Source organism: Lipotes vexillifer, unplaced genomic scaffold, assembly GCF_000442215.2.
Source record: "Lipotes vexillifer unplaced genomic scaffold, Lipotes_vexillifer_v1.1 scaffold808, whole genome shotgun sequence".
Lineage (NCBI taxonomy): Eukaryota > Metazoa > Chordata > Mammalia > Artiodactyla > Lipotidae > Lipotes > Lipotes vexillifer.
The window spans coordinates 555,710-582,705 of record NW_006786020.1 but is presented as its reverse complement, the minus strand read 5'-3'; the positions used below and the strand labels follow the sequence as shown (position 1 = coordinate 582,705).

At 37.4% G+C, this 26,996-nt stretch overlaps 1 protein-coding gene across 2 annotated transcripts in view; it reads right to left on the bottom strand.

Moving 5' to 3' along the window:
* EIF2A (eukaryotic translation initiation factor 2A) overlaps positions 1-25,329 on the bottom strand; it is a 37,775-nt gene extending 12,446 nt beyond the window's left edge. Inside the window, exons 1-9 of one of the 2 annotated variants that reach the window (XM_007458381.1) lie at positions 25,278-25,329; positions 16,321-16,390; positions 11,392-11,466; positions 8,240-8,355; positions 7,023-7,125; positions 6,581-6,663; positions 3,494-3,567; positions 3,206-3,350; positions 2,889-3,005 (exon numbers count right to left, since the gene is read on the bottom strand). In XM_007458381.1, the coding sequence (XP_007458443.1) occupies positions 2,889-3,005; positions 3,206-3,350; positions 3,494-3,567; positions 6,581-6,663; positions 7,023-7,125; positions 8,240-8,355; positions 11,392-11,466; positions 16,321-16,390; positions 25,278-25,329 (835 nt within the window). Of the gene's footprint in view, positions 1-2,888; positions 3,006-3,205; positions 3,351-3,493; positions 3,568-6,580; positions 6,664-7,022; positions 7,126-8,236; positions 8,356-11,391; positions 11,467-16,320; positions 16,391-25,277 lie in introns of both variants that reach the window. The other variant, XM_007458382.1, reaches the window with a different exon arrangement.
* Between the last annotated feature and the right edge of the window lie 1,667 nt (positions 25,330-26,996).

Below are 26,996 nucleotides of genomic sequence, written 5' to 3'. Positions count from 1 at the left end.
GCAGAAACTAACACACCATTGTAAAGCAATTACACTCCAATAAAGATGTTAAAAAATAAATAAATAAATAAGTCCCTCTACGCAAAGGCAGCCCTCTGTTATACTTCTTGCATATCCTTTCAGAATATTTTTGTTGACATTAAGCATCTCTCTCTTAAGCACTTACACACACAAAAAAAGTTCTAAACCTTTGTTTTCATTTAATACTCTTGGAAATTTTTCCATGTAAGCACACTGAGCTCTGCCTCATTCAGTTGCACTGTATTCCATTACAAATCTTGCTGTTTATACTCCACTGTAAATGTACACAAATACATCTGTAGGAGAGAAACTGCCTGGTCAAAGGGCACATACATTTACTTCATAATGTACCACCAAAATGCCCTTCAAAGAACTTGTACCAATTTACACTACCAGTAGTTTTTTTTTTTTAATTTATTAAATTAATTTATTTTTGGCTGCGTTGGATCTTTGTTGCTGTGCATGGGCTTTCTCTAGCTGCGGTGAGCGGGGGCCACTCTTCGTTGTGATGGCTTTTCTTGTTGCGGAGCACGGGCTGTAGAGCACAGGCTCAGTAGTTGTGACGCACGGGCTTAGCTGCTCCGTGGCATGTGGGATCCTCCTGGACCAGGGCTCGAACCTGTGTCCCCTGAATTGACAGGCAGATTCCCAACCACTGCGCCACCAGGGAAGCCCTACTAGTAGTTTTTTTTTTTTTTTTTTTTTTGGTGGTACGCGGGCCTCTCACTGTTGTGGCCTCTCCCGTTGCGGAGCACAGGCTCCGGACGCGCAGGCTCAGCGGCCATGGCTCACGGGCCCAGCCGCTCCGCGGCATGTGGGATCCTCCCGGACCAGGGCACGAACCTGCGCCCCCTGCACTGGCAGGGGGACTCTTAACCACTGCGCCACCAGGGAAGCCCCCTACCAGTAGTTTTTGATAGCAAAGGTTTTCCCCTCACTCTCACTCATACTGTTTCATATTTTTATCTTTGCCAACCTACTAAGTGAAAAATTGTATCTTGTTTCCCTTTATTATAAATGAGGCACCTTTTAGTATACTTACACATAATTTTATTTCTTTTTTGTGGACTATTTTTTACTGTCCTATACCTATTTTTCTCTCCTTGAGATATTAAGAAAATTCACCTTTTCTCATTATTTATCCCTTGTCTAAAAATTTTTTCCCCTAATTTTTTGTTTGTTTTGCTTAATTTATGGACTCCTTTCTTCCCCCAGTGTAGAAGTCTGTAATGTCATATACTAAAATTTATCACTTTCCCCATACGACTTCTACCTTATTTAAAGTCTTTTTCTACTTTAAGATTAGAAAAATATACATACAGCTGATTCACTTTGCTGTAGCTGTACAGCAGAAACTAACAACATTGTAAAGCAACTATACTCCAATAAAAATTTTAAAAAAAATTAGAAAAAAATTCTCCCATATTTTCTTCTAGTTCTGTAGTTTTAGGTATACTTTTTTGGCCCAATTGGAACTTATTTTGGTAAAGAATTAGCAATAGTAACTTTTTTTGTTGTTGTTGTTCGTTTGTTTTTCAGTACGTGGGCCTCTCACTGCTGTGGCCTCTCCCGCACAGGCTCCGGACGCGCAGGCTCAGCGGCCATGGCTCACGGGCCCAGCCGCTCCACGGCATGTGGGATCTTCCCGGACCGGGGCGCGAATCCGCGTCCCCTGCATCGGCAGGCGGACTCTCAACCACTGCGCCACCAGGGAAGCCCAGCAATAGTAACTTTTTGTTCCAAATAGCTAGCCAACTGTCCCTAAACCATATATTAAATGATCAATATTTTCCTGCATTGATTCAAATGCTGACTTTATTATATATCAATGGCTTTGGAAGTATGGATCTATTTGTGGATGCTATTGTGTTCCACTGATTTATCTGCTTATCCATAAGCCAGAACCAAATTGTCTTAATTAAAATTGCTTTACATTTTAATATCTAATAGTATCAGAATCCCTCCTTCACTACTTTTCTTTTGCAAAGTTTTCAAAACATTCTTGCATGTTTATTTTTCAATATCAACTTTAGAACCAGCTTATCTAGTTGTATAAAAGAAAATCTACTGGCATTTTAGTTTAATTTTTGGATCAGTTTGGAGAGAAATGACATCTTTGTAAAGTTATTAAAGGTTATAGTTTGCCCCTCAGAAGTTTTAAAGTTTTCTTCCCATCAGCCCTATATATTTCTTTTTTGTTGCTGTATATGGAATCTTTCCTTCCATTTTGCTTTTTAAGAGGCTGTTGTTTATGCTGTAACTTCATCTGATGAGCAGAAATGATTCGATTTTCACCTTTCAAAACTGTATACTTACTCTTTTGATCAGGTACACTGACTAGGTCTTTCAGAATGTTAAATGATAAATGGAAGGGGGGCGGGTCATCCTTGTTTTGTTCCTGATTTGAATGGGAATACACAGTTTTTGAAAGAAAGGTTACCTTACCCTTACATGTTCAATTCAAAATAAAAAAGATTAGGGAGTTGCCAGAATTTTAAAACTAGTTTTTCACAGTTAACTCATCAAAACAAAATATGAAGTGGTTAAAACTCTTCAGTTCTGAAGATGGTGCCAAACACACTACACCAACTTGCTGTCATAATTAATTAAACAAGTCCCCAAAGAGCTATTACAATGGAATTATCTCTCTCAGCAAGTTCCCTACTAAACTGCTGGCATAACTAAATTAACTAATCGGATTCTGTCAAAATAAGGTATGTTTGGGGATGATAAGAGGAATTTTATCTTAAGGGTTATTAAAATATGTGAGTTCTATCACTTGATCAAGAACTTAGATGATATCATCTTTATGGCACTGTATTTTTTAATCATTTATTCTATTAAAGGAAGACTGCTGGAACACTCACGTAATTGCACCACAGCACTTTCTCCATTTGTGGCAATGTAATGCAGCGTCTGTTCCCCATAGTAGGAAGCTCCTGTCTTGTCAACATCAGTACTAGCTATTACCAACACAGCAGTAGCTGTAAGAGCAAAAACTTTAATTAGATTTAAAACACAAATTAAACTAATGGTGATTAGAAAAATATTAAAAAGTATAACAAAGCACATGTAAATTTTCATTGAATAAGCACTGATACTCTTTTCTTTTTCTATATACATAGGAATATATCTAAATTAATGCTTGATAAACAAAATGGGAGATAAAATATATTTACCATACCTTTTTTATTCCATTGCATTGTAACCTTATCAGCCTTAAAGAAACTTTTATTGGCTAAAGCTGCATGAGGTCCATCAAAGTTGGGGTACTGATATAATCTAACAAATGAAGGTGCACCCTTACTTCCTGGAACATAGACAGCCACCTAAGATAAACAGACATAAATAATGACTTAAATTTTTTGAAGCATATAAACTAATATGGACATGTTTTTAAAGTCACTAAAAACTAGGAAAAGGTTTAATCTCATAATATTCCACATGAACAAACAAAAACATTAGCAGTTACCTTGTACGGCTGGGGTCCAGGTGATAACACAAAATCATTAATTTTTTTCAAATGCAATTTATTTGCAAATGTATCTAAAAAAAGTAAATGGTATTAGATTAATGAGAGAAGCTAATAGAAATATCTCAAATTCTGAATGCATTATAAAAGGTTAACATAACTATACACAAAACGGCTCACTGTAGTCTCATGTCGGTGAGGCAGAGTAACAGAGTGGAAAAAGCATGGGTGAGTGAGACAGACTTGTGCTTGAATTCCTACTCAGTCACAACTGTGTGACCTTGGGCAAGTAATGGGATTACATACCTAATTCCTAGGGTACAGTGCCAGGCACACAGTAGGTATTAAATAAATATCAGTTCTCTTCTCTTAAATCTCTGAACTAAAGTAGTCTTAGAGCCCATTTGACGGGACAGATGACCCTAGCTTGCTACTGTAGAACGTGGAAATGAAAATTCTGTAACTAATGTGATAAACAGATCCACAACAATGATAATCAACAATAGTAACTATAACAATGGCCGATATTTGTTGAGTGCTTACTCTGTGCCAGGCAGTAAGAAACCAAGTATGAACACTACGCTCTCCTAGTTAACAGGATCAAGAGCTATTAGTCTTTCTTTGTTCAAATATAGAGATCAACAGCTATTCAAAAGTAGCATACCAAACTGCTAAACTGGCAGCCCCCTTCTTTTGGCATGCTCATAAAGAGGCAAGTAAGATAAGCGAGCAAGCTAACCCCAAATTAGTGGGGAAAGGATTAAGTCTCAAAAGCAGGAAATTGAAGGGTAATGCTAAATGATTGTGTAGATGGTGTCAAAATCAGCCTGCATGCCATCTTCTGTACATGTGAACATCTACCAATTCCCATTCTACTTCCTTGACTTATGATGGGGTTATGTCCTAATAAACCCATGGTAAGTTGAAAATATCATAAGTTGAAAATGCATTTAATAAACCTTATGTACTGAACATCATAGCTTAACTTAGACTACCTTAAATATTAAGTGCTCAGAACACTTAATATTACTCTACAGTTGAGCAAAATCATTAAACACAAAGCCTGTTTTATAATAAAGTGTTGAATATCTCACATAATCTACTGAATACTCAACTGAAAGTGAAAAACATAATGGTTGTACAGGTCCAAAAGAGTTATAAGTGTATCAATTGTTGACCCTTGTGATCATGAGGCTGACTGGGAGCTGTGGCTCACTGCTGCTGCCCAGCATCACGAGAGGGCGCTAGCCCAGGAAGAGATTGAAATTCAAAGTACAATTTCTACTGAACACTTTCACACCATCATGAAGTTGAAAAATCTTAACGCAAACTATTGTAAGTCAGTGACTGTACTAAAAAGTGTTCAGTCACCAATAGAATATTCTAAGGACAAAAAGAACTGCAAAACTTTCTTCTTTAAATTATTTTTCAGTAATCATGTTATAGGTGTTACTGTTGGTATTGCTATTCTAAGAATGCTATGTGGTCAATGAAGAATAAAGCAAATGAATAACTATGTGGATGTGATATTCTCAAACTATCACCCCTGTTATCCCAGAGAACCACATTCTTGGTGTTGGCAAAAGGCAATACAGATATAAGATAAAAAAGAAAAAAAAAAAAGGCCTACAAACAATGATCAACACAGTAGCAATGAGAATCCTCTACACCCAGACTGTGGTCTCTAAATACCATTTTCTACTAAAAGGGAGCAGAGTATATTGGAGAATTGGCTGATTCTAGGTGTATAGCAAGAAATATACAAGATAATCCTAGAATGATTTGTCCTACCATATAGCAAAAAAGTCATTAAAGACTAATTGACCAATGATGGGACAATTTGAGAATCAATATGAATACTAATTAAAATGGATTGAAACACATCATGTTCAAATCCATAGTTCATTAGGTTGGGGGTGGGGACTAATTGGTTGCAATGGAGATTGCTAAAGAAATAACTCATTTTACTAAAAGTGATAAAGGAGAAGAATATTTATTTTGCCTTTCCCATATAAAAGGTCCACTAGGTAACCAAATAGTAGAAAGGGGAATTTCTCCTTATAGAGGTAGTACAGCTAATAAATGATAGGGGAAGGAGGGAAACTATAGTATCACCAATTTTTAACCACGCATGAAATAATGGATTGAGGCACTGAACATTAACGCCAATTAACCATACAAAATTAAAGACAATGAGACATTATGTGCTTCTTGATAAAAGAATTGAACACTGCCTTATGATGTAGTCTTGCCCTCAGTTCCCCAAAAAAGAACTTGAAGCTGACCAACTCTAGATCCAAATAGTTATTTACAGGAAACAGATGAACATGTTAAATTACAGAATGGGATACAAGAGCAAAACTCAAATATGGGAGTATATATAAGACAAGTAACTTTGTTTCTTAAATAATAAATTGCAAGGAGGAAAAAAGAATGGAGAGGGAACTTATAGCTTAAAGAAACTTAAAAGATATATAAATCAATTGCAATGTGAAGGACCTTATTTGGATCCTGAGTTTTAAAAAATTTATCACATTTTCAATTATTAGAAATTTGAACACTGACCAGATATTCTATAATCTGTGATAATGGTATCATGACTAAGTTTAAAAAAAATATTAAGAGCCCTAATCTTCAGAGATACATACTGAAATAGTTATAGGTAAAATTATATGATGTCTCCAATTTTCTTTAGCAGAGTAAAAGAGATGGTAGGTGGACAGATGCATGGATGAAGAAGGTTTGGCAATGGGCTGATGGCTATGGGACTAGGTGTCTACTTTTGTATTTGAAATTCCACACAACAAAATATTTTAAAAATTTGTATCACAGAATTTCAATAGCAACTAAACTCAGAGGTACTCAAATGTCTTAATAGTAATTATCAGATAGTAAAAGTTTATTATAAAAGAATGTGTTATAAAATTTTACTAGCAATTACACTTGGAGTTATTCAAATGAATTACTATAACAGCAATTGTTAATATATTAACAGGATTTAGGAGAACCCTATGATACCATATAAGGCAATAAAAACTGTACATATTTATAGCAAATAATAAAATTATTTCATAAATCTTTCCATACTAAAATTGTTGTCTTCAAAGAAGTGAACTTCATTGTTAACATTTCGGGCACAAAGAGTTTCATCTTCTGACCAGGATGGACACCTACATTGAAAAGAAAGAATATTAAAAAAATTTAAATAGAATGCAACATCAGATGTTAACATGTTAAAGTTTACGATATTGTTTACTATTTAAGGAAAAATACTTATAAATATGATGTCAAGTCAGTTACTAATAGTTTTAATCAGCATGTATAATAGAAAAATATTATTCCTTTTGATTCAAATACTAAATAAAAGATCAAGTTTTTACTCTATTACATTCTCACCTACAAAATCCTTAAAGATCTAGATTTTGATCTGAGAAGTTATTTTCTAAATCAATACCAGAGAAACAAATAACATACAATAAAGATATTTAAAATATTTAAAAATAATTAGTATTTTAAAGCATTTATTTACCAATTTTGCATTTTTTTCTGGATGAAAGACTTCAAACACGTCCCAGTTTTCACATCATAAAGTTGTAGGTTAGGTATCCCAGCTGTATCATCTTTAGAAGTTGCCATAAAAACAAAAATTTTTGCAGTAATTGTCTCCTAACACTAATAAAAAGATTTCATTCTTAGAAAAATTTGAACAAGATTATAAAGATCGGGTAAGAGTTGCTTTAAATCAACTTTCCCCTCTAGCTTTAATTATAGATTTAATCATCCATTCCTAAAGCTATGACCATATGACGGCTGTCTGAGCAGAATTTTGTATTTCTGAAATGAGTTAATTACTACAGTTTCTAAGAATACTTAAGAGATTAAGTGTGACATAGTTTGCTGTTAAACAGATTAAACTGTCTTATCACAAAAGCTGTGTCTGTAAGTCACACACATGAAAAAATGTTATATAAAACCACTCACAGTCCTCAACTGATTCTCAATTTCCCTTTTACTTACTTGTAAAATAGAGTCCATGCCTCTTGGAAGAACGAACTCAGGAAGTTCATAACCCAACAATGAACTACTATCATATATTTATTCAACAATATCCACATTATAACAAAATGCTTCTTAAAATAAGCCCTATACCGGGACCCAATATTTTATCACTGATCTATGAAGCACAGCTATATATTGGGTTGGCTAAAAAGTTCGTTTGGATTTTTCTGTAAGATGTTATGGAAAAACCCAAATGAACTGTTGGCCAGGCCAGTAAAATGTTCATATAATGTATATTAGATCTTTAAATGCCTTGAGAAAATGACACATCATTTCCTACTCTTTGTCATACCATACACATTTCTTAGGTGTTGTGTCTACTATACTTCCTCTTTCATTTATAATTATATAAAACGTTTTTTATTTTAAAGGTCATTATTCTTCTTAATTTTTGCGATCTTCTCTATCCATTGGTTATTTACTTTATAAATTTTCCCTTGAGCTTTTTTCTTTTCCTCTATCTCATGATGGATCTTCTCACTAACTTACTATGCCTTGAAATTACTTAAAGTACATTCTATTTGGGGAATACAAGATTCACTGTCAATTAAAAATATTCTCAAACACTATTTACTATCATAAATATTAATTACTTTCCTATAAGGTTATAAACTTTCTCCTTTTTTTCCCCCACTGAGTTGAGTTGGTCCTGTCAGAATATTTTTACAATTGGAAAATACTTACTAGTGTAAGGCTGCCATGTTGCCAGGACAGTGTTTTTTGGCGAGAACTCAAGGCAAACTGCCTTTGGAAGGTCGAAGGAGTGCAGTTGTCCCTTGTTAGTGACATTGATAACATTTATTCTGGTTTCAAAAGAAATTACTTCAGCAATGAAATACTGTTTCACAATAGCCAGCACTATCCAAAACATTCATACTTCTTTTTAAGTACAGATCACTCTAAAGTGTTCATTCCTCATAAAAATCAATTTTCAGTCAGTTCTAGAAAATATCCAATAAACACTTTAATGTAAAAAAGTGTACATTTTACCAAAAGGCCCTTATTTAAGGCTGGTGTTGGGAAGTAATATAGAATTTGCAGAAAGATACAATAGATACCACCTTCAACCAAAAAGGAAAAAACAGGCCTTTAAGTGAACACAGAACAAATCTACAGATAAGCTGACGAATTTCAAATCCAAGAGAAAATGAAAAGTATATATATTTGAGTAAATGGAAACTGCAGCAGCTAGGGAAATCAGCAAGGATACTTTTGATGTCTATAAAAATCTCAGAAGCAGTCTACGAAAGATATTACTGTAAGAATTATTGTGGTACAATGACAAAAAAGACAATAATTGTAAAAAAAAAAAAAGCAGTTTCCACTTTTGGGGACACTTTCTATGAACCATGTTCTGGTTTAACCACTTTATGTACATTTTCTCATTTAATCCTCACAACAATCTCATAAAACAGGTATTATCATCTCCATTTTACAAATGGTAAAACTGAAGGTTAGAAAAATGAAATGATCTGATGATTTGCCCAAGAGCATCCTACCAATAAATGCCAGAGCAATGCTCTGAAACCTGTTTGGCCTGATTTGCTCTTACGTAGTCCTTGTGGTGAAAGAAGAAAGAAAGAAAAAAAAAAAAGATACTCCATCTCACTGCAGAAATTCCTTAAAGTTACTTTGTTCAACTCAAGTTTGAGGACACTGGGTTAGGATAAGTGGCAACTGGTAAGAATAAACAATTACCATACATTATTTAAACACAGAAACATACACACGAACACACACACTGATGACTGTAGATTCTTTACAACTTACTGTAAATTACATATTTTAGAATTACATGAAGCTTCTTTTTTGTTGTTGTTAATAAACTTTAAAGTTATTCTTAGTTTAATGAAGGGTGTTTATTTTAATTTAAATAAGCACACATTTAAGGAAAAATCAGTTATAGCTTCTGACTTAGTTAACCGTGAACCCAGCAAAGACCACAATCAATACACTATATCTGTTTCTCTTGCCCCAGGAACAATATGTATTGTTGTGGCTGCAGCAACTTAAGGAAATAAATGCTAGAACCAGGTATAAAAAAATCTATTAAAAAGATGGACACAACATGTGGGGACATATTAAGAGGATTGAGTTGAATCCAACAGAAAACAAAGTGGAGATATGACATATAAAAAATTAATAATAATTGCCAAAGTGAAAATAGACTTACTCAATAAACTGTAGGCTAGTAGAATAAGGGATACCTCAAAAAGATAATAGGCAATGAAAAGATGTATGGTATGTCCCATCAGATAGTAAATTTCTATCAACTCATTACTCAAATGGTGTAAACTAAAATATGGATTTAGGGACTTCCCTGGCACAGTGGTTAAGACTGCACTCTCAATGCAGGGGGCCTGGGTTCGATCCCTGGTCGGGGAACTAGATCCCACATGCATGCCGTAACTAAGAGTTCCCATGCCACAACTAAGACTCAGTGCAACCAAATAAAAATAAAAATATATATAAATATTAGAAAAATAATAAAATATGGATTGAAAATTAAAAAACCAAATACCCACAATAGGTTACACCTAAAGAAATAAAAGTTGAGAGTACGTCCTTTGTTTGAGGCTGAGAGTAAGACTGTCTGTTAACACTATGAATAAGACCCAATATAATTATATTCTTAATAATTTGAGAGTAGTAGTTTGTTGGTTGGATTCAATAACTTAAAAAAAAATACTGATGAACATTTTTAATTATAAAAGCTAATTCTGCCAGCTACTTATAGTCATAGAAATGAATCAACTAATTCAATGCAATCATTTTAGCATTTTTAAAAATCATGTGTTAATCCAATCTGACCTGAGAGCTGAAAGACCTCAGAATATAGTACCACTGTGTAAGAAACATTTAAAATATACTTTTCAAAAGGATGCAATCATTTTTCCCCTTTAAAAAACCTAAGATATTATATCTGGCTAAAAACAACAAAAATAACTTTAAACCAAGCAACAAATATTCAGGCATTTTCCTGCTGTGAACTGAAATACAGTGACTATGGAAAATTGAAAAGAATTGGTTTTCTAAGTAAAATTATGAACACTGAACCAAAATACTTTTTTTTTTGCAAGACCAATTTTGTAATCTGATTATTTTATGTAATACAGACTATACCATACTATACTATACTATACTTTTGAATAACTTATATTTAGATGACATGCTGTTATACACAATAAAACTAACAGTAATAAATATAGACAGTTGTTAATAAGTTAACAGCAAAGATATAAGGTATCTACCATAAACAAGCAAAGAGAGTTATTCTCTAAATGTTAGTGCAGAACTTAAGAAACCCTAACCAATCACTTAGAGCACTATTTAAAACAACCTCTCAGCTTCTTCTGCATTAAATTAATTGCCCTTTTTCATATGTTACTTTTATTTATTTATTTATTTATTGCTGTACGCGGGCCTCTCACTGTTGTGGCCTCTCCCGTTGCGGAGCACAGGCTCCGGACGCGCAGGCTCATCGGCCATGGCTCACTGGCCCAGCCGCTCCGCGGCATGTGGGATCTTCCCGGACAGGGGCACAAACCCGTGTCCCCTGCATTGGCAGGCGGACTCTCAACCACTGCGCCACCAGGGAAGCCCCATATGTTACTTTTTAATTCTAAGTAACTAGAGAACTCAAAGAAGTCCTGGCACATAAATAGAAACTAACAACTTTGTAGATGTTCTGTGGATGTTATATTGGAGATAATACCTAACAACACCAACACATTAAAAGATGAACTTTATAAATGACATCTAAATACATGTTATTCACATAAAACAACTGTTTTATATTCACAACACACACATAAAATGTTATATAAATGAACACTAACTTTTCTCCGTTGCCCCAGGCAAACAAGGTCCCATCATTACTAAAGGTACAGGTTTTGCAATTTTTCCCAGATTCTCTAAAAATAACAAGACAAAAAGCTTAAATTAATAAGCATTAATACTTTTTTAAAAAATCTGATTAAACATCCACAATCTTACCACAAATTTAATGACTAAGAACTTACATAAATTTTAGAAAATAATTCCCAAATGCTTTAGTCTACCAAAAATACTTTCTTGCTTAAAATGCAGTGCCAACTACCACTGTAAAGCTGGAAATTGATTTTATACCAACAGACCAATGTTAAGTAAGAAATAGAGCCCTTTTGGGTAAATAACTAGTTGGTATGAAAACCCAAAAACGTAGGTGTATGTGGAAGCTACCAGCTGTCAGCCCTTATCTTGAGAGAGCTGAAGGATTTCAACACAGAGGTTTTGTGAAGAATTTCCCAAACTACCTGCATAACAAAACAATGGTGGATAAAATATCCTCAAGTGGCCAAGAAGTGACCCTGGATTTCAAGGACAAAGACCTTCCATTAATTTCTCATGTGCAGAGACAGAAAGTATAACAACGATAAGAGGATCTTCACATTAAAAAAATATGGATGCAGGATTGTGTACAAAAACTAACCTGTGGAACTTGAACTTCTTGGCAACCTTCTATCAAACGATCAAAACTTTAAGTACTGTTATCTCTCAACTGGAGATGGTTACTGTGAGTACACCTCCCAGTGATAATGAAGACCCAAACAGAAATGTGTGCATGTGTGTACAGTACACGGCCATATGTGTAGTCACAACATTAGATCAGAACTTTGTGGCTAACAAATATTTGAATTGTCAAATAACGACACACAGAGAACTGACCACTACACCCCTTCTAAACTGGACAATGTCTTTGTTTCTGTTGTTGTTGTTTTAAATAAATTTATTTTATTTATTTTTTATTTTTGGCTGCGTTGGGTGTTCGTTCGTTGATGTGTGTGGGCTTTCTCTAGTTGCCACAAGTAGGGGCTACTCTTGGTTGCGGTGTGCGGGCTTCTCATGGCAGTGGCTTCTCTTACTGTGGAGCACGGGCTCTAGGCACACGGGCTTCAGTAGTTGTGGCTTGCAGGCTCTAGTTGCTCCGTGGCATGTGGGATCTTCCTGGACCAGGGTTCGAACCCGTGTCCCCTGCATTGGCAGGTGGATTCTTAACCACTGCGCCACCAGGGAAGCCCTGGACACTGTCTTTGCATTAATTCATCTGAAGATGACATTTGTGTTTCTGCAATCATACAATAATGGTAGCTTATCCTCAGTGTATAGTTACTAAAACATTTTTTTTTCTCACTCCCTTACATTAATAGCTATGACCAAGATGTCCTCCATTCTATACTTGTGCAACTCATTTCTGAACCTTAAGGCAGAATTTTACAATTATTCTTTTTAAATCCTACCCAACTTTTGGTCTATTATTCCAGCCTACTGATATCTACTTATATCTTCATTTTCCCTTTTAAAAGCATTAGTCATTCCTCACAGATTTAAGTAAAATATAAATTATAAAACATCATTCTAAGCTATCATCTAAATTAATTATGAGAATATTGGATGACCTTTGAACAAGCTCCTGTGGCTCACCAATAGTCCTTCCCTCAAACTAAATCAACTCATTAGTCAGCTGACTTCACAGCTCTTAACCAACGACAACTCTGTTACTAACATCATTCAACCAAAAGACTTTCTCATTTCTCACATACTTTGCTAAAATCATGTTTATAGTTCTATTCTGATGTGTCCGGAAATTCTACTCAGAAAGGAAATGAGATAAATGTGAAACAATTTATTCTTAGCAAGCTCATTTTGACTCCAATAATTACCTCCTTATTTTAATGATTATAAATTGTCTTTTTAATAACTCATTCTAGAATTATGTTTAAGAATGAAGGCAAGCTTCCTGGACTATAGTATCCAGACTTCAATTCTTTTCTTAATTTTGGCAATTGGAAAATTTTGTCTATTTCCTTCTGGAACAATCTTTTAAATGAAAAATTTCAAATATACACAAAAATAGAGCAAAAGTATGATAACCCCCCTACACACTTATCACCAAGCTTAAATAATTATTAACTCATGGTCAATTTTCTTTAATCTACTCCCTACTTTCATATTTAATGCCAGAATATTTTAAAGCAAAACCAGATGTCATATCATTTTACTCTATACTTCAGTGTGCATCTCTAACTGATGAGGGCATTTTTAAAAAACAGAACCACCACCATGCCACTTTAACTCATGAAATTAACAATAATTCCTTACTATCATTTAATAGGCAGTATTTGGATATCTGGTTTTTTGAAAGCTCCCCAAGTCATTCTAATGTGCAGCCAAATTTAAGGACAATTCATCTAAAAGCTTGATTAGAAGCAGATTTTTAAAAATCTTCACAGAAGGTAAGTACTGCATAGTTCCTATTCCAACTTACCAGGAGACACATAATGTCTCCTTGTTCTGCTCTTAGTGATGCTGAGATTGTACTGGACTCATTATGCGCCTCCTCAGACTCACCTAATCCTTCCTGCTCCCAGGCACCAGCTATTCAACGAAGAGACCTGGCCACCTCATCTCCTAACACCACTGGTTGTCTCAGACTCTCCAAGAATGAAGGCCCCATTTCAGCATGGCTTCCATTATGCCTATTGCAGTAGCAGGAAGAGAAGCACGGGCACTCAGATTCAACCCAAACAGATCAAAAGAAGATTCTGGCTGCAGACCAATTTCGTATCCATCCTCTTCAAAACAGATTGTTCTAAGGCACAGAGGTTCTATACAACCTCTCTGGAGAAATTCTGCATAACCAAGCAACTTGGATGGATTTTGTGAATCTGTGGTCAGTAGTTCAGTGCACCTCACTCTATACTTGCTTTCACTTCTTCCTTGTCTCATTTCCCTTTCCCCCTCAATCCTGCTGCCTTGGGATTGCACACCCCAATGAAGTGCAGCACAAAAGCTTTAACACAGACTCTTATTTTCCAAAGTGGTGCTTTTCAAATATTAATGTGCATACAAATCACTGAGGAGCTGGTTAAAATACAGATTTTGATTCAGTAAGCTGTGTAGGGCCTGAGATGTTCTGATGTTTGATTTCTGCACTGGCTCAAGGTGATGCCAGTATGGTTGATCTTGGGCCCATATTTCCTGTAACAAGGTTCTAGAGAACTGAGTCTAGTAAAAAAAATGGTCAACAGAGTCAGATGATGCCAGCCTGATTGTAAAGTTCCCTATCAACAGTTCATCTAACAGCATCTTTTAATGATCATTTGCGTAGATCAGTCGTTCTCAAAGTGTGGTCCCTAGACTTGCAGTGTCAGCATTACCTAGGAACTTGTTTAAAATTCTAATTCTTGGGCCCCTGCCCCAGATCTAATGAATCAGAAAATCTGAAGAGGGAACAGTATCCTGTGTTTTAACAAGCTCTTCAGATGATTGTGATGCATGCAAAAGTCTGAGAACCACTGATACATGACTTCTTTAGGATAATGAAATGGTGATTATCTAACCCCATCATTCTTTTTAAATTTATTACTGTTCTATAAAGAAGTTTTCCTCATCAACAATTTGGTTACTGAAAAATAGTTTGTACAGGAAAGGCAACATAAATGTTTGATTTTTTTCTTTCTTTATCAATTTTCAAAGTAATGAACAAGGATCCCATCAATTTCTAATGCTGACCAATACGATTTGGAGGGAGGAGGATTTTTTTACAGACTACTTATATACTTAACATGTCTTAATTCTTACAGTCATTATTCTTCTTAATGCTCAAATTATCCCATCTAAGGTTGGTATAAACCCCTTCAGGTTGACTCCTGTGACAGTTCAGCAAAACCCCATTAGCCTTTTATAACTTCCTCGCTTTCTGGCACAAGATATGTATGGCTCAACTCATACATTTTTTGTCCTATACCTGGAATTGACCACTCCTCCAAGGAAGTGGTTCCTTTTAGTGAAGAATGGCATTTAGAAATCATAATCTGTGAGGTACTTACTGCTATCACTGGCTCTAGACCTTTAGAGTGGACAGAACTACGAAATACAAATACAAATGAATTCATTTTCATGAATTCATATTGATACATGCAAGTCTATCTCCCCATTTCACTCTTATGCTGAAACTTTGGTTCCTAATGACATTAATTATTTATTTGTTTTACCCTACAATAGATTTAAAAGGACATCAATTTTCTATTAATAATAAAACTATTGAATGCATTTAAGAATATTGTACATCATCATATGGTTGTCACCAACTTAATATAAAGCTAGGTTCACTTGTTCCTGTTTTCCATTTAAATATTTTTTTTAATTTAAAACAATTACGTGGTCCAAAGTCGAAACTATATATACCAAAGTTCATTTAGAGACATGTCCCCTGGATCTTGCAATTCTCTCTCCTCCTATAGATAATCACTTTTGTTAGTTTTTGGTTTACCTTTCCATTATTTCTTTTTGGGAAAAATGTCTCTCTATTTATCTAGCTATATATTTATATGTATATATTTTTTGTATATTTCTTCATTTCTTATACCTTTCTCATTCTATAATTTATTGAAGATTATAGGCAGTGGTTTGGCTATCACATTTGCAGGTTTTTCCTCAGTCCCTAAGATAAAATTCTTCTAAGCTAGAGGCATGAACTGAATTACACTATTGCCTACACCTTTTCTTTTAAACATGCTTAAGCTATTATTTTCAAATCTAAAGATCATTTTTCTTGATAGAGAATATGCATGCTTTCATTCTTTCCATCTTCTGTTAATATATAATATGTCCCAAGAAACTAGCTTATCTGTTCTTTTTCTTTTTTGTTCAGAATATAACAACAAAAATACTTTAGAATGCAGTGTATAGTTCTCTGTAACATTACTCGACAAAATAAACCATACCTTGGAAACACTGTGCTTTCCGTAAAATGTGGTGGTCCATTCACCATGTATAGTCCTTCTGACCCTTGGACTAAAGAAAAAAAAAGGGAAAGAACCACCATTACTTTGTTAATAAATACTCAGTTATCACAAATGTTTAAAAAAAAAAAGCTTTCAGTCAAAATACTAATGAAATCATTAAACATTTCATAGAACTATCAAACATCAGCATTAAAAGGGTACACTTTTCTTCTTCTTTTGCATAAAATCATATAACCGCTGAGAAATAAATAGGTAATGCAATGGACTGAATGTGTCTCCACAAAAATCCTCACATTGAAACCCTAATCCCAATGTGATGGGATTGGAAGGTGGAGCCTTTTGGGGGGTTATTAGATCACAAAGGTGGAGTCCTCATGAATGGGATTAGTACCTTTACAAGAAAAACAGAGGATACAGTAAGTTGGCAGTCAACAAACAAGAGGGTCCTCACCAGACCTGACCATGCTGGCACCCTGGTCTCAGACTTCCAGCCTCTAGAACTGTAAGAAATAAATTTCTGTTGTTTATAAGCTACCCAGTATGTGGTACTTTGTTATAGCAGCCTGAACTGACTAAGACAGGTAATATCCCTCTTACTTCTTTTCCTATAGAGCATATTCATTTAGTCTCTAAGGAGACTACTTCGATAAATCCACTTTTATCTATCTTACAAGAAATCTATGCATTTGCATTGAGATACAGCATTCATACTTATATTCCTTTATTCAAATGGAAAAGTGATCTTAGTATTATGTTTTCACATTATTTTCTAATCTCATTTTCAAAATGTATGGATGCTGGAAACAGAATTAGGAGCTGAGTCTAAGTTAAATCTTTGTATCAGCTTATTCTCTCAAGTAACTTTTATAATTAAAAACTCAAAATTGTAACTGTCACCAGTGAAAGGCAGTTGTACTATAGTAGAAAGGACATGAACTCAAAGGTAGACCTCAGTTCCTATCTGACTGTGGAACCTTAGATGCATCGCCACCTCTGAATCTGCCCCAATCAGCAAAATATAAACTTTAAAATACTGTGTGCTTTATGTAAAATAATAACATAAAAATATAGTATAAATTCATTCAAAGTTCTTAAAAAATATGACATTATTAATATATTTACAATTTCTCAAGCTAAGAGAACAAGCAGGATGAGATACATTCATTTACTAAGCTCCCAATGATAGTAATATTCTAAAAAATTAAGTGGGAACAAAGTTCAAGATTAAATAAGCAGAAACATCTACAGAACTAGATTATACTTTTTTTAAAATGGCTGAATTAGAAGGTTCTAAAGCTGAACCAATTAAAATGATTCATTCATTCAGCAAATGCTTACTGGAGGAAAAAAAAACTACCACCAAAACCTTATGTTGAGTACTGCAGATACAACAGGGAGGAAAATCAGCCTGTCTCTGACCTCACTAATCAGGTAATTAGTCAAATATATGGCAATCTATAACTGCATTTAGTGCTACAAAGGAAAGATATGAGGCTACTAGAGTGAATAATATGGAGTTTTAATCTAAAAATGGAAGATTAGGGAAAGCATCCTTGAGTAAGTGATTTGTGTGCTGAGATCTGAAAGATGAATAGCAGTTAACAAGCAAGGAGAACAGTTAACAGTCGCAGAAACTCCGTGACAAGAGAGATGACAGTGTCACAGGAATGGAAAGGAGGCCTGCGTGGCTGGAAGGAGGTGGATCTGGAGAAGAAAACAGGGCTCAGACCAAGCAGGATCCTGTGGCTTAAGTTAGGCAACGTTGGACTGCAGCCTAAGAATGTTGGGAAACATTTGCAATTTGAAAAGCTCAACTTGGTACAGTGTAGACAGTGAACCAGAAGGCAGTAAGATGTGAAGAAACTACTCAAGATGGTCTGCAGTAGTCCCACAGAAGAGATAATAGAAACTTCGGGAACTCCCTGGTGGTCCAGTGGTTAGGACTCCAAGCTTCCACTGCCAGGGGCCCGGGATCCATCCCTGGTGGAGGGAACTAAGATCCTTCAAGCCAAGCAACACGGCCACAAAAAAACAAAACAATACAAAACTTGGACTAGGGTAGGGCAGTGGAAATGGAAAGCGGAGAATAAGTGTTCAATATTCAAGAGAGAAAACTGACAGGACTTGGTGATGAGTAACTATTTTATCAGCTAGAACTCCTGCTAGCAGCAACAGTATAAGAGCTGAAGAAAGGAAAAAGTTTTACTGAAGTCCATGGCTACAATTTCACTTCCTTTTCTGCCAGCTATTCACAAATCTCCCACTCTTCAGCAGCAAAGCTGGTAGCTAGGGGCCACTCTTGGCTCCAACTCTGATCCCTATTTCCTTTCCCTTCTCAAGGGACAGTTCTCATAACATCAATTTTCTACCTGTAAATTAACTAGCTCAATCTTCAGATATTGAAAGTAATATAATCTATCTTCCCAAAGTAAATAATTTAAAGTTAGACTGAGGGAATTCCCTGGTGGTCCAGTGGGTAAGACTCCACACTCCCAATGCAAGGGGCCTGGGTTCAATCCCTGGTCAGGGAACAAGATCCCGCATGCATGCCACAACTGAGTTCGCACGCCACAACTAAGATCCCGCATGCCGCAACTAAGACCTGGCACAGCCAAAATGAATGAATGAATAAATAAATATTTTTTTTGTTTTTAAGTTAGAATGAAAGTAAAAGAACCACTGACAAACAAGATAAAAATCTATGTACTCAAGGAGCTTCCATTCTAGTGGAAATGATGAAAAATAAGGGAGTAAACACGTAATTGAATAATGAGTTTCTGGTCAGATATCCACAAGTATACAACTGGATACCATGTTTCCTCATATACTAAACTGAGCTGCCAAACTGCTGTGGGTAGTTTGCCCTTGAATAGAATGGAGTCTAGCAAAGTGTTCTACATATATCAAAATCTAAACTCCTCACACTACTGCCTACAAGGCTCTGTACCTGGCCCCTGCACAGCTCCATGTGCTAGGCATTAGGGATCTTAAAAAATGAGTCCATCACTACACTCAAAAGGATGATTTCAAAAGGAGCTCAGCCTACTGCTACACCTTGAATGAAACACTGACGATATCTATTCCAAAAATCTCTAATACATTTAGTAAACATTTTGTGCCAGGAAATGTTTTCCTAGAAGACTTGAAAACTATGAAGTTTAATCCTTTAGCATCAGAAATTCTCAACTGCTTCTTGGCGTTCTGGATAAAATCAACTATTGCATCAAAATTCTCTTACTACACAGGCAAAGCTGTGTTGTTTCTTGTCACCAAATCAATCGTCTGCTGCAATATAATGTATGATACATTATGATTTAGAAGAAAACAAGCCATTCTTTTCTTAATACTACAGTTAAGGTTTTAATAAACATTTATTTGAGGGATTAATAAAAAGTGAATTTCCCAAACTAGGGGGTTTGTAGTTGTCAGATTACATGTTATCGCTAGGTTGCATAAAATTCTGCAGCCTAATGAGGTCCCTCCCACAAGCTTCAGTGACAATTTAACTCACTAATCGCTCTTTCAAAATTCTCATACTTATCTAGGAAAACAAAACTGTACATTATCAGTGTATACCCAATGAAGCTGCAATACTCTTAAAATGTCCATATGATAATGCAATCAAACCATGCTCTATTTCCTTGACACATGCCTGAAGTGATTGGCAAAAAAGAAAGAAAGCTTTCCCTAGCTCATCTCAGCTTCTTGTGTTCTTATGACATTTGTACCTAGTGACCTTGGTCCTCTGTATTTGTTGACTTTGCTGTTATTACCGACCACAATGTTTACTTGGTGAAAATTCTAAGTTTTCGTACGTTATATTAAAGTGGCAGCTGTACCTCAGAACCCATGAAGGTAGCCTTCTGGCCACAGCAGTGGGAACTTTCAGGATATTCAGGGCAACTAGTACGGGTACATGGTTTTCCTTTTCCAAAATTTCTATTTCATACTTACATCCCAAACTAAGACATGTAGAAGATCCCCAAAGAGTTGCTAAGACTGAATGTTTATGTACCCCTACCCCAAATTCATATGTTGAAACTTAATCCCTAATGGTATTTGGAATGGCTTTGGGGAGGTAATTAGATCATGAAGGAAGAACCCTTATGAATGGGATTAGTGCCCTCATGAAAGAGGCCCCAAAGAGGTCCCTTGTCTCTTCCACCATGTGAGGACACAGTGCAGAATGGCTGTCTATGAGCCAGGAAGCAGGTGATCGATCACCAGACACTGAATCTGCCAGTGCCCTGATCTTGGATTGCCAGCCTCTGGAACTGTAAGAAATAAATTTCTGTTGTTTACCACCCAGTCTATGATATTTTTGTTACCAGAGCCAGAATGGACTAAGACAGGAGTGGGGGAGCAAAACTCCCACTTAACTTAATAATGCAGATTATTAACCCAAAATCTCAGAAGGCAACACCGACAGAAATGTCAGTGTGAAAAGTGCCATGTCTTTCTTGCTCAAGTAGCATTCAGTCTCATGTGGCTTTCAATTACTGGTTTTAGTATGTTTCTGGGGAAGCAAAATCTTGAGTCAAATTAATCAACTGCTTTTCAACATGCATATGTTCACATTCTAAATAAAGAACACTTTGAAAACAAAAATTAAAAGGTTACATAGTCTATGATTCCATTTATAAAACTCTTTTTTTTTTTAAGGAAAATACATTTTTATTTTGCACAGAGATGGAGAAAAAAAGGCAAACTGTTGTTGTTTGAAATTTAGAAGTACATTTCAATTGTCCCTTGAATAATAATCAAGATAATTTCACTAGGTAGTCTCAATAATTTTGTATTATATTAAGGTTGCTATTCAATATTTATCACAAATCATTATGTTTGGCCATGCTATAAAAACTTACTAAAAAAAAATGGTTGGCTTTTCACCAGGATATATAACACTCATGAAATGACAAAATTATGATACAGGACAGATCAGTGGTTGCCAATGGTTAGAGTTGGAAGGAGGGTCCAATGATAAACGGGTACATCTTTGTGGTGATAGAGCAGTTCTATATTCTAATAGTGGTGGCTACATGAAGCTACACGTGATAAAATATAGACATGCACAAACTAGTAAAATCCAAATAAGGAGAGCAGTTTAGTAAATACGACTGTACCAGTGTCAATTTCCTGGTTTGGCTAATATACTATAAGATATTACCATTGGAGAAAGCTAGATGAAGGATATGCAGGAACTTTCTTTATTCTCTCTGCAACTTCTTTCAAGTCTTAATTTATATCAAAATAAATTATGTTTGATATGTTTATATCAAACATTATGTTATATATGTTTATATCAAAATAAATAAATGTTCCAGTAGAACATCAGCAATATGTTCTACTGGAAAGAAAAATCTGGAATGCTAACAGTTCTTTTCATTAAAGCAACAAATAAATGCCAGAGTTTCACACAGAATAACTGTTTAAAAACAACAATTACATTAAATACTGTCCCTACATAGTATCTTTTAAAAACTTACTAGCCTTTCTAGATACTCACATACTATTTATTGCTCTAGGCCTGAGTTAATATGAGAAAACTACTGGACTTCAACAAACAAGGGTCCTATGCCAGGGATATGGCATATAGTATAGTATATGGCAAAAAGTATAGTATGATACTTTTTCCAATGCTTACATCCCCTGAAGTATGTATCAATTTAAGAAAATGACTCAGTCCTGATTATCTCAATGGCTTCAACTAGGCAAGCTGATTGGACAACATGGGCTTCATGTAAGGGCTATTGTTTTACATGCCTAGCAGCCAGGCCCCCCTTTTAGGAGACTTTAGTTTTCCTTTGGGAAATATCCAGGGGTGAGAATATAATTTGGTCCTGGTGATCTGATTAAAAATTGACTGATTCAAAGATGAGCATGAGCCAAGCCAAAGACAGCCAGCCTTGAAACTGGCACACATGTGCACCTTCCTCTGGGGCTGTTGAGCTGGTTGACTGTAAACCTGGAGCTCCCGATTAGAACATCAGCCTGACAATAAGTTTAATCGGAAAGAAAGCAAGAGCTGAAGGAGGAAGAAAAACAGATTTTTGGAGTCATGTGACTACCTGGATGTAACAGTAGAACCTTTAAGGTTACATGAGCTTTTTCTTAAAAAAAAAAAAAAAAATCCCCTTTTCGGGGCTTCTCTGGTGGTGCAATGGTTAAGAATCCACCTGCCAATGCAGGGGACACGGATTCAAAGCCCTGGTCTGGGAAGATCCCACATGCCACGAAGCACCTAATCCCGTGAGCCACAACTACTGAGCCTGTGCTCTAGAGCCTACAAACCACAACTACTGAGCCTGTGTGCAACAACTATTGAAGCCCACGCGCCTAGAGCCCAGGCTCTGCAACAACAGAAGCCACTGCAATGAGAAGCCCGCGCACTGCAAGAAAGAGTAAGCCCTGCTGGCACAACTTGATAAGTCCACACGCAGCAACGAAGACCCAACGCAGCCAAAAATAAAAAACTAATTTTTAAAAAATACCCTTTTTACCTGCTTTAGCTTTTTGTCATTTCCAATTAAAAGTGATAACAAATAAAATTTGCTGGATAATCTTTAAATTATTCACAACTTCAAAGTCCCATAAGTCTATATTTAAAAAAAAGTTTTGGAAGTAAAAGAATCTATTATTGACTGAAATACCTATACTAAGAATGTTTAAAAGATTAATCAGTGTGTTCTAGTGAAAGAAAAATCAGCCATGGAGTTGAATGACTGAATATAATCCTGACTCTGCCAATTTGCAATGTGAATTTCTCTGAGCTGCTATAAATATGAGAATATTTGGAGCACACGGACTAGATAACCCTTAAGCTCTTATGAAGTCCTTGATCTTAAGCACTGTAAGAAAACTGTCACTCTTGGTTAATCTGACTACAAATAAAGTGGTTGTCATTCATAATTTATTCTTCCATTAAACACTTAGTGTCAGGCTTCCCTGGTGGTGCAGTTGTTAAGAATCTGCCCGCCAATGCAGGAGACACGGGTTCGAGCCCTGGTCCGCAGAGCAACTAAGCTTGTGCGCCACAACTACTGAGCCTGCAAGCCACAACTACTGAGCCCCTGTGCCACAACTACTGAAGCCCGCGTGGCTAGAGCCCGTGCTCTGCAACAAGAGAAGCCACTGCAATGAGAAGCCTGTGCACCACAAAGAAGGGTAGCTCCTGCTCACTGCATCCAGAGGAAAGCCCGTGTGCAGCAACAAAGACACAACACAGCCAAAAATAAAATAAAAACAAAAGCAAAACAAAACACTTAGTGTCTATTGTTTACCAGGCATTGTACTTGGTACTGAGAAGACAGGGATGAATAAGGTTCTGCCCCTGCCATTAAGGAATTCACAGTCTAGCAAGGGAGAAAAGCATCTAAACAACTAGATAATTATCCTATGTGATAAGTGGAAAAAAAACCCCCAAAACCTCAAGTATATATGAGGTACCAAAATAGGCTGGGGAAAGACTATCTGGGAAGAGTAAGGAAAGACTTCACAAAGTAATGATGTCTAAAATGAAATTTAAAAGATAAAAAGACGTCAGGCAAATCAAGAGGAAGAGAGTAGTGTTAGACTGAGGAAACAGGCTGTTCAAAGGTTTTATTAGCAGTTCAGTATTGATGGAGAACAAAATAGGATAGGATGGCAAGGAGTGAAATGAATGACAAGAGCTATTCAAGGATTATAAAGGGTTCTATATGCTACGCTAAACAGGATGGAATTTACCCTGCAAGCAGTCACTGAAAGGATTTTAAAAGGGAAAAAATAATGATCAAATTTTAAAATGTACCAGTTTTTAAATTAAAGTTCAAAAAAAGCATTTAGTATTCCAAAGTTATAAGTAACATACAAGCTACCTTTATGAAGCTACAGAAATAAGTTCATTTAGTTACTTTTTAAGCAGTATCTACCTGGTATGTTATCTAACAAATTAGTCAGTTTTTGATAAATGTGTGGTGAATGAACTGTGGTAGCCAGATTGAATATGAATGAGCAGGGTGCTTAATAACAAAGATCTCAAAATGTAGAATGGTGAAAAGTGCAAAAGCTTATTTTCCCCCCAAGTCTCAGGGGGAAATAACCCCTTTCCTCAAAAGTAGACAACCTTTCTCTCAATGGCTTATTTTTCCTTAATATGTTATTAAGTTATTGGTAACTTATAGCCTTCTTTTCCCTCCCAACTCCCCTCTCCTTACTTGATGCTCATATATGAGACTCCAGCCATTAATCCAGAGTCATCGCCGACATTGTCTAAGACTAAATTTATTATCTTCTCCAACATTATAAACTCTGCCTCAGCTTCGAAACCTCAGGAATCCTGTAATGTTCTAACGTTGCTACTTTATCTTTATAATGTTCATTATATGCTACCACCCCAGACCACACTCTCATCCCCTTAAAACCTACACTACCGCAGCTCCACTCGCCCTACTCTGTCCCACAAATTTCATTAAAGCAAGGAGTGCAGGATTCGGTATCACTTAAATTCAGGTGTATTTAATGTGCGTGGTTATTCTAGTAGACCGAGTCATACGTTTACGTTTTTTTCTTATTACAAGAGCTAGCTAAATGACTTCACCCTGTCAACAGGGCCTGTCACCAAGTAAGCGCTGGTGTAACACCAGTATTGCAGGCCCAGAGTAACAAATCCCACTAGCACTCTTCGTTTTTATGCCCCTTCCTCTATTCTTGTAGAACTTGAAGTGTCAGGAAAGAATGATGGACGAGCAAAAGGGAAGGGGAATGCTGGAGTCCCGAGGCTAGAGCCTAACTTCCGACTGCCACGCTACACCAAGATCTCCAAAAGGCCCTCCGGCTCTCCTGCAGTCCACAAGAAAAGGCGGATCAGACTCCAAGGCTTCCCGGGTGGTGCCCAAGATTAGAGACACAAAAATTATTGCTCTAAAGAAATAATCCCTTGCTCGTTCAGAACTCACCTGTAAGGAGCGGCGTGGACGGCGCCATCTTGTCCCGGAAAAAGAAACTCATATGCTTGGGTCAGAGTTCACGAGAGCCGAACCCGGCCCCAACACGTCTCCTCCGGCGTGAGACGGCAAACTGGTGTTTCCGGGGCCGCCAGCCTCGGGGCCAATTCACTTCCGATCGGAGAGAGCCTTGAAAAAGGAGCCCGAACGCGCACGCGCAGCTCTGGGGCAACACTTTACGGAGCGTCGAAGGGCGGGGCTAAGGCTGGAGTGCCGGCCTTCGCCTGCCCTCTCCCTCTTCCTCAGCAGGCGGAGCGTGCACTTCCGCGGGGCGGAGTCGGCCCAATGCTGACGTTGGCAGCCTAACCCGAAGTAGTTCGAGGCGACGGGTTGCACCGTCCGGTTGTTGCGTTGTGTAGCGTTGCGTTCCCTTCCTCTCTCACTCCACGCTCCCGGCGGAGGCCACAGCGGCGACGCGAGAATATCCTGGCGACCTGCTCTCCTCCTCCCGCGCGCCCGTCTCGCTCGGCCGGACGGTCCGGCGTCGTCAGTCAGCCGGCGGCCCGCGCCCAGCTAAGGGCTCAGCCCCCGCGCCCGCCGCGCCCAGGCCCAGCGGCCGGAGCTAGCGTCCCACCTGAGAGCCTCCTCGCTCCGGCGGCGCGGGCATCGGGAGCGGAGCGTCGGTCGCAGCGGCCCGAGGAGAAGCGAGCGAGCGAGGCCCAGGGGTGGCCGGGGCAGGTGGTTGCGCCGCGAAGATGGTCGCCAAGCAGCGGATCCGTATGGCCAACGAGAAGCACAGCAAGAACATCACCCAGCGCGGCAACGTCGCCAAGACCTCGGTAAGGGAAAAGCAGGCGCCCCTCTTGGTTCTGCAGCCGCGTATGAGGCCCGGGCCCCGGGGCCGCGCCGAGCTCTCTTCCCCAGACCCGGGCGACTCAAGGGCCCGAGGCCGCGAGCCGGACGCTACGTTGGGAGCTCAGGGAGGTGGGTGCCGGAGCCGGGCGGCTCGGGAACACAGGGGAGACCAGTGAGGTGCAGGGACCCGGCGACCTGGCTCGGGGTGCAGGGTGAGAGCCCGGGGTTAGAGTGGTTTTTTTGCATTGGAGACCGTGGATTTTCCTTTTTGCAGAGAAATGCTCCCGAAGAGAAGGCGTCTGTAGGACCCTGGTTATTGGCTCTCTTCATTTTTGTTGTTTGTGGTTCTGGTAAGTGTTTTGGGGGCGACCATCGGGTAAGGTGTTGGATGACGGTTTGGGGATGACGTGGTGATCCATCAGTGGTAAATCCTGCCCGCATAGTTCTCAATCTACCTGCCGGGAGATCCGCATAATTCTGTTTTATCTGAACCCAATTACTTGTCCCACATATGCACAGAGGGTGGTGCTCTAGAAACTTCTCCCCGTTTGATTTGAGCTCACAGGAGAGCAGAAAAGGAGGTCAGGTCCTTAGTAATGATCGAGTTGACAAACATTAGACCAAAACAAAAAACAAAAACACCTCCCAGAAAGAGAATTTAGAATATTTTGCCACCTTTGCGAAAGAGAAGCTTATGAACATCATGTACATGCGGGTGTTCGAACTTAATTTAACATGTTCTGAAATGTAATGTCTTTATGTCAAAATTGGATATATTTTATAAAGTAAAGCTAGTGCAAAGAATTGACTCATTGTAGAGGAACTTGTACCTGATTGGCAATTTAACGTGCGAGACAAATGTTTTTAGTTTAATAA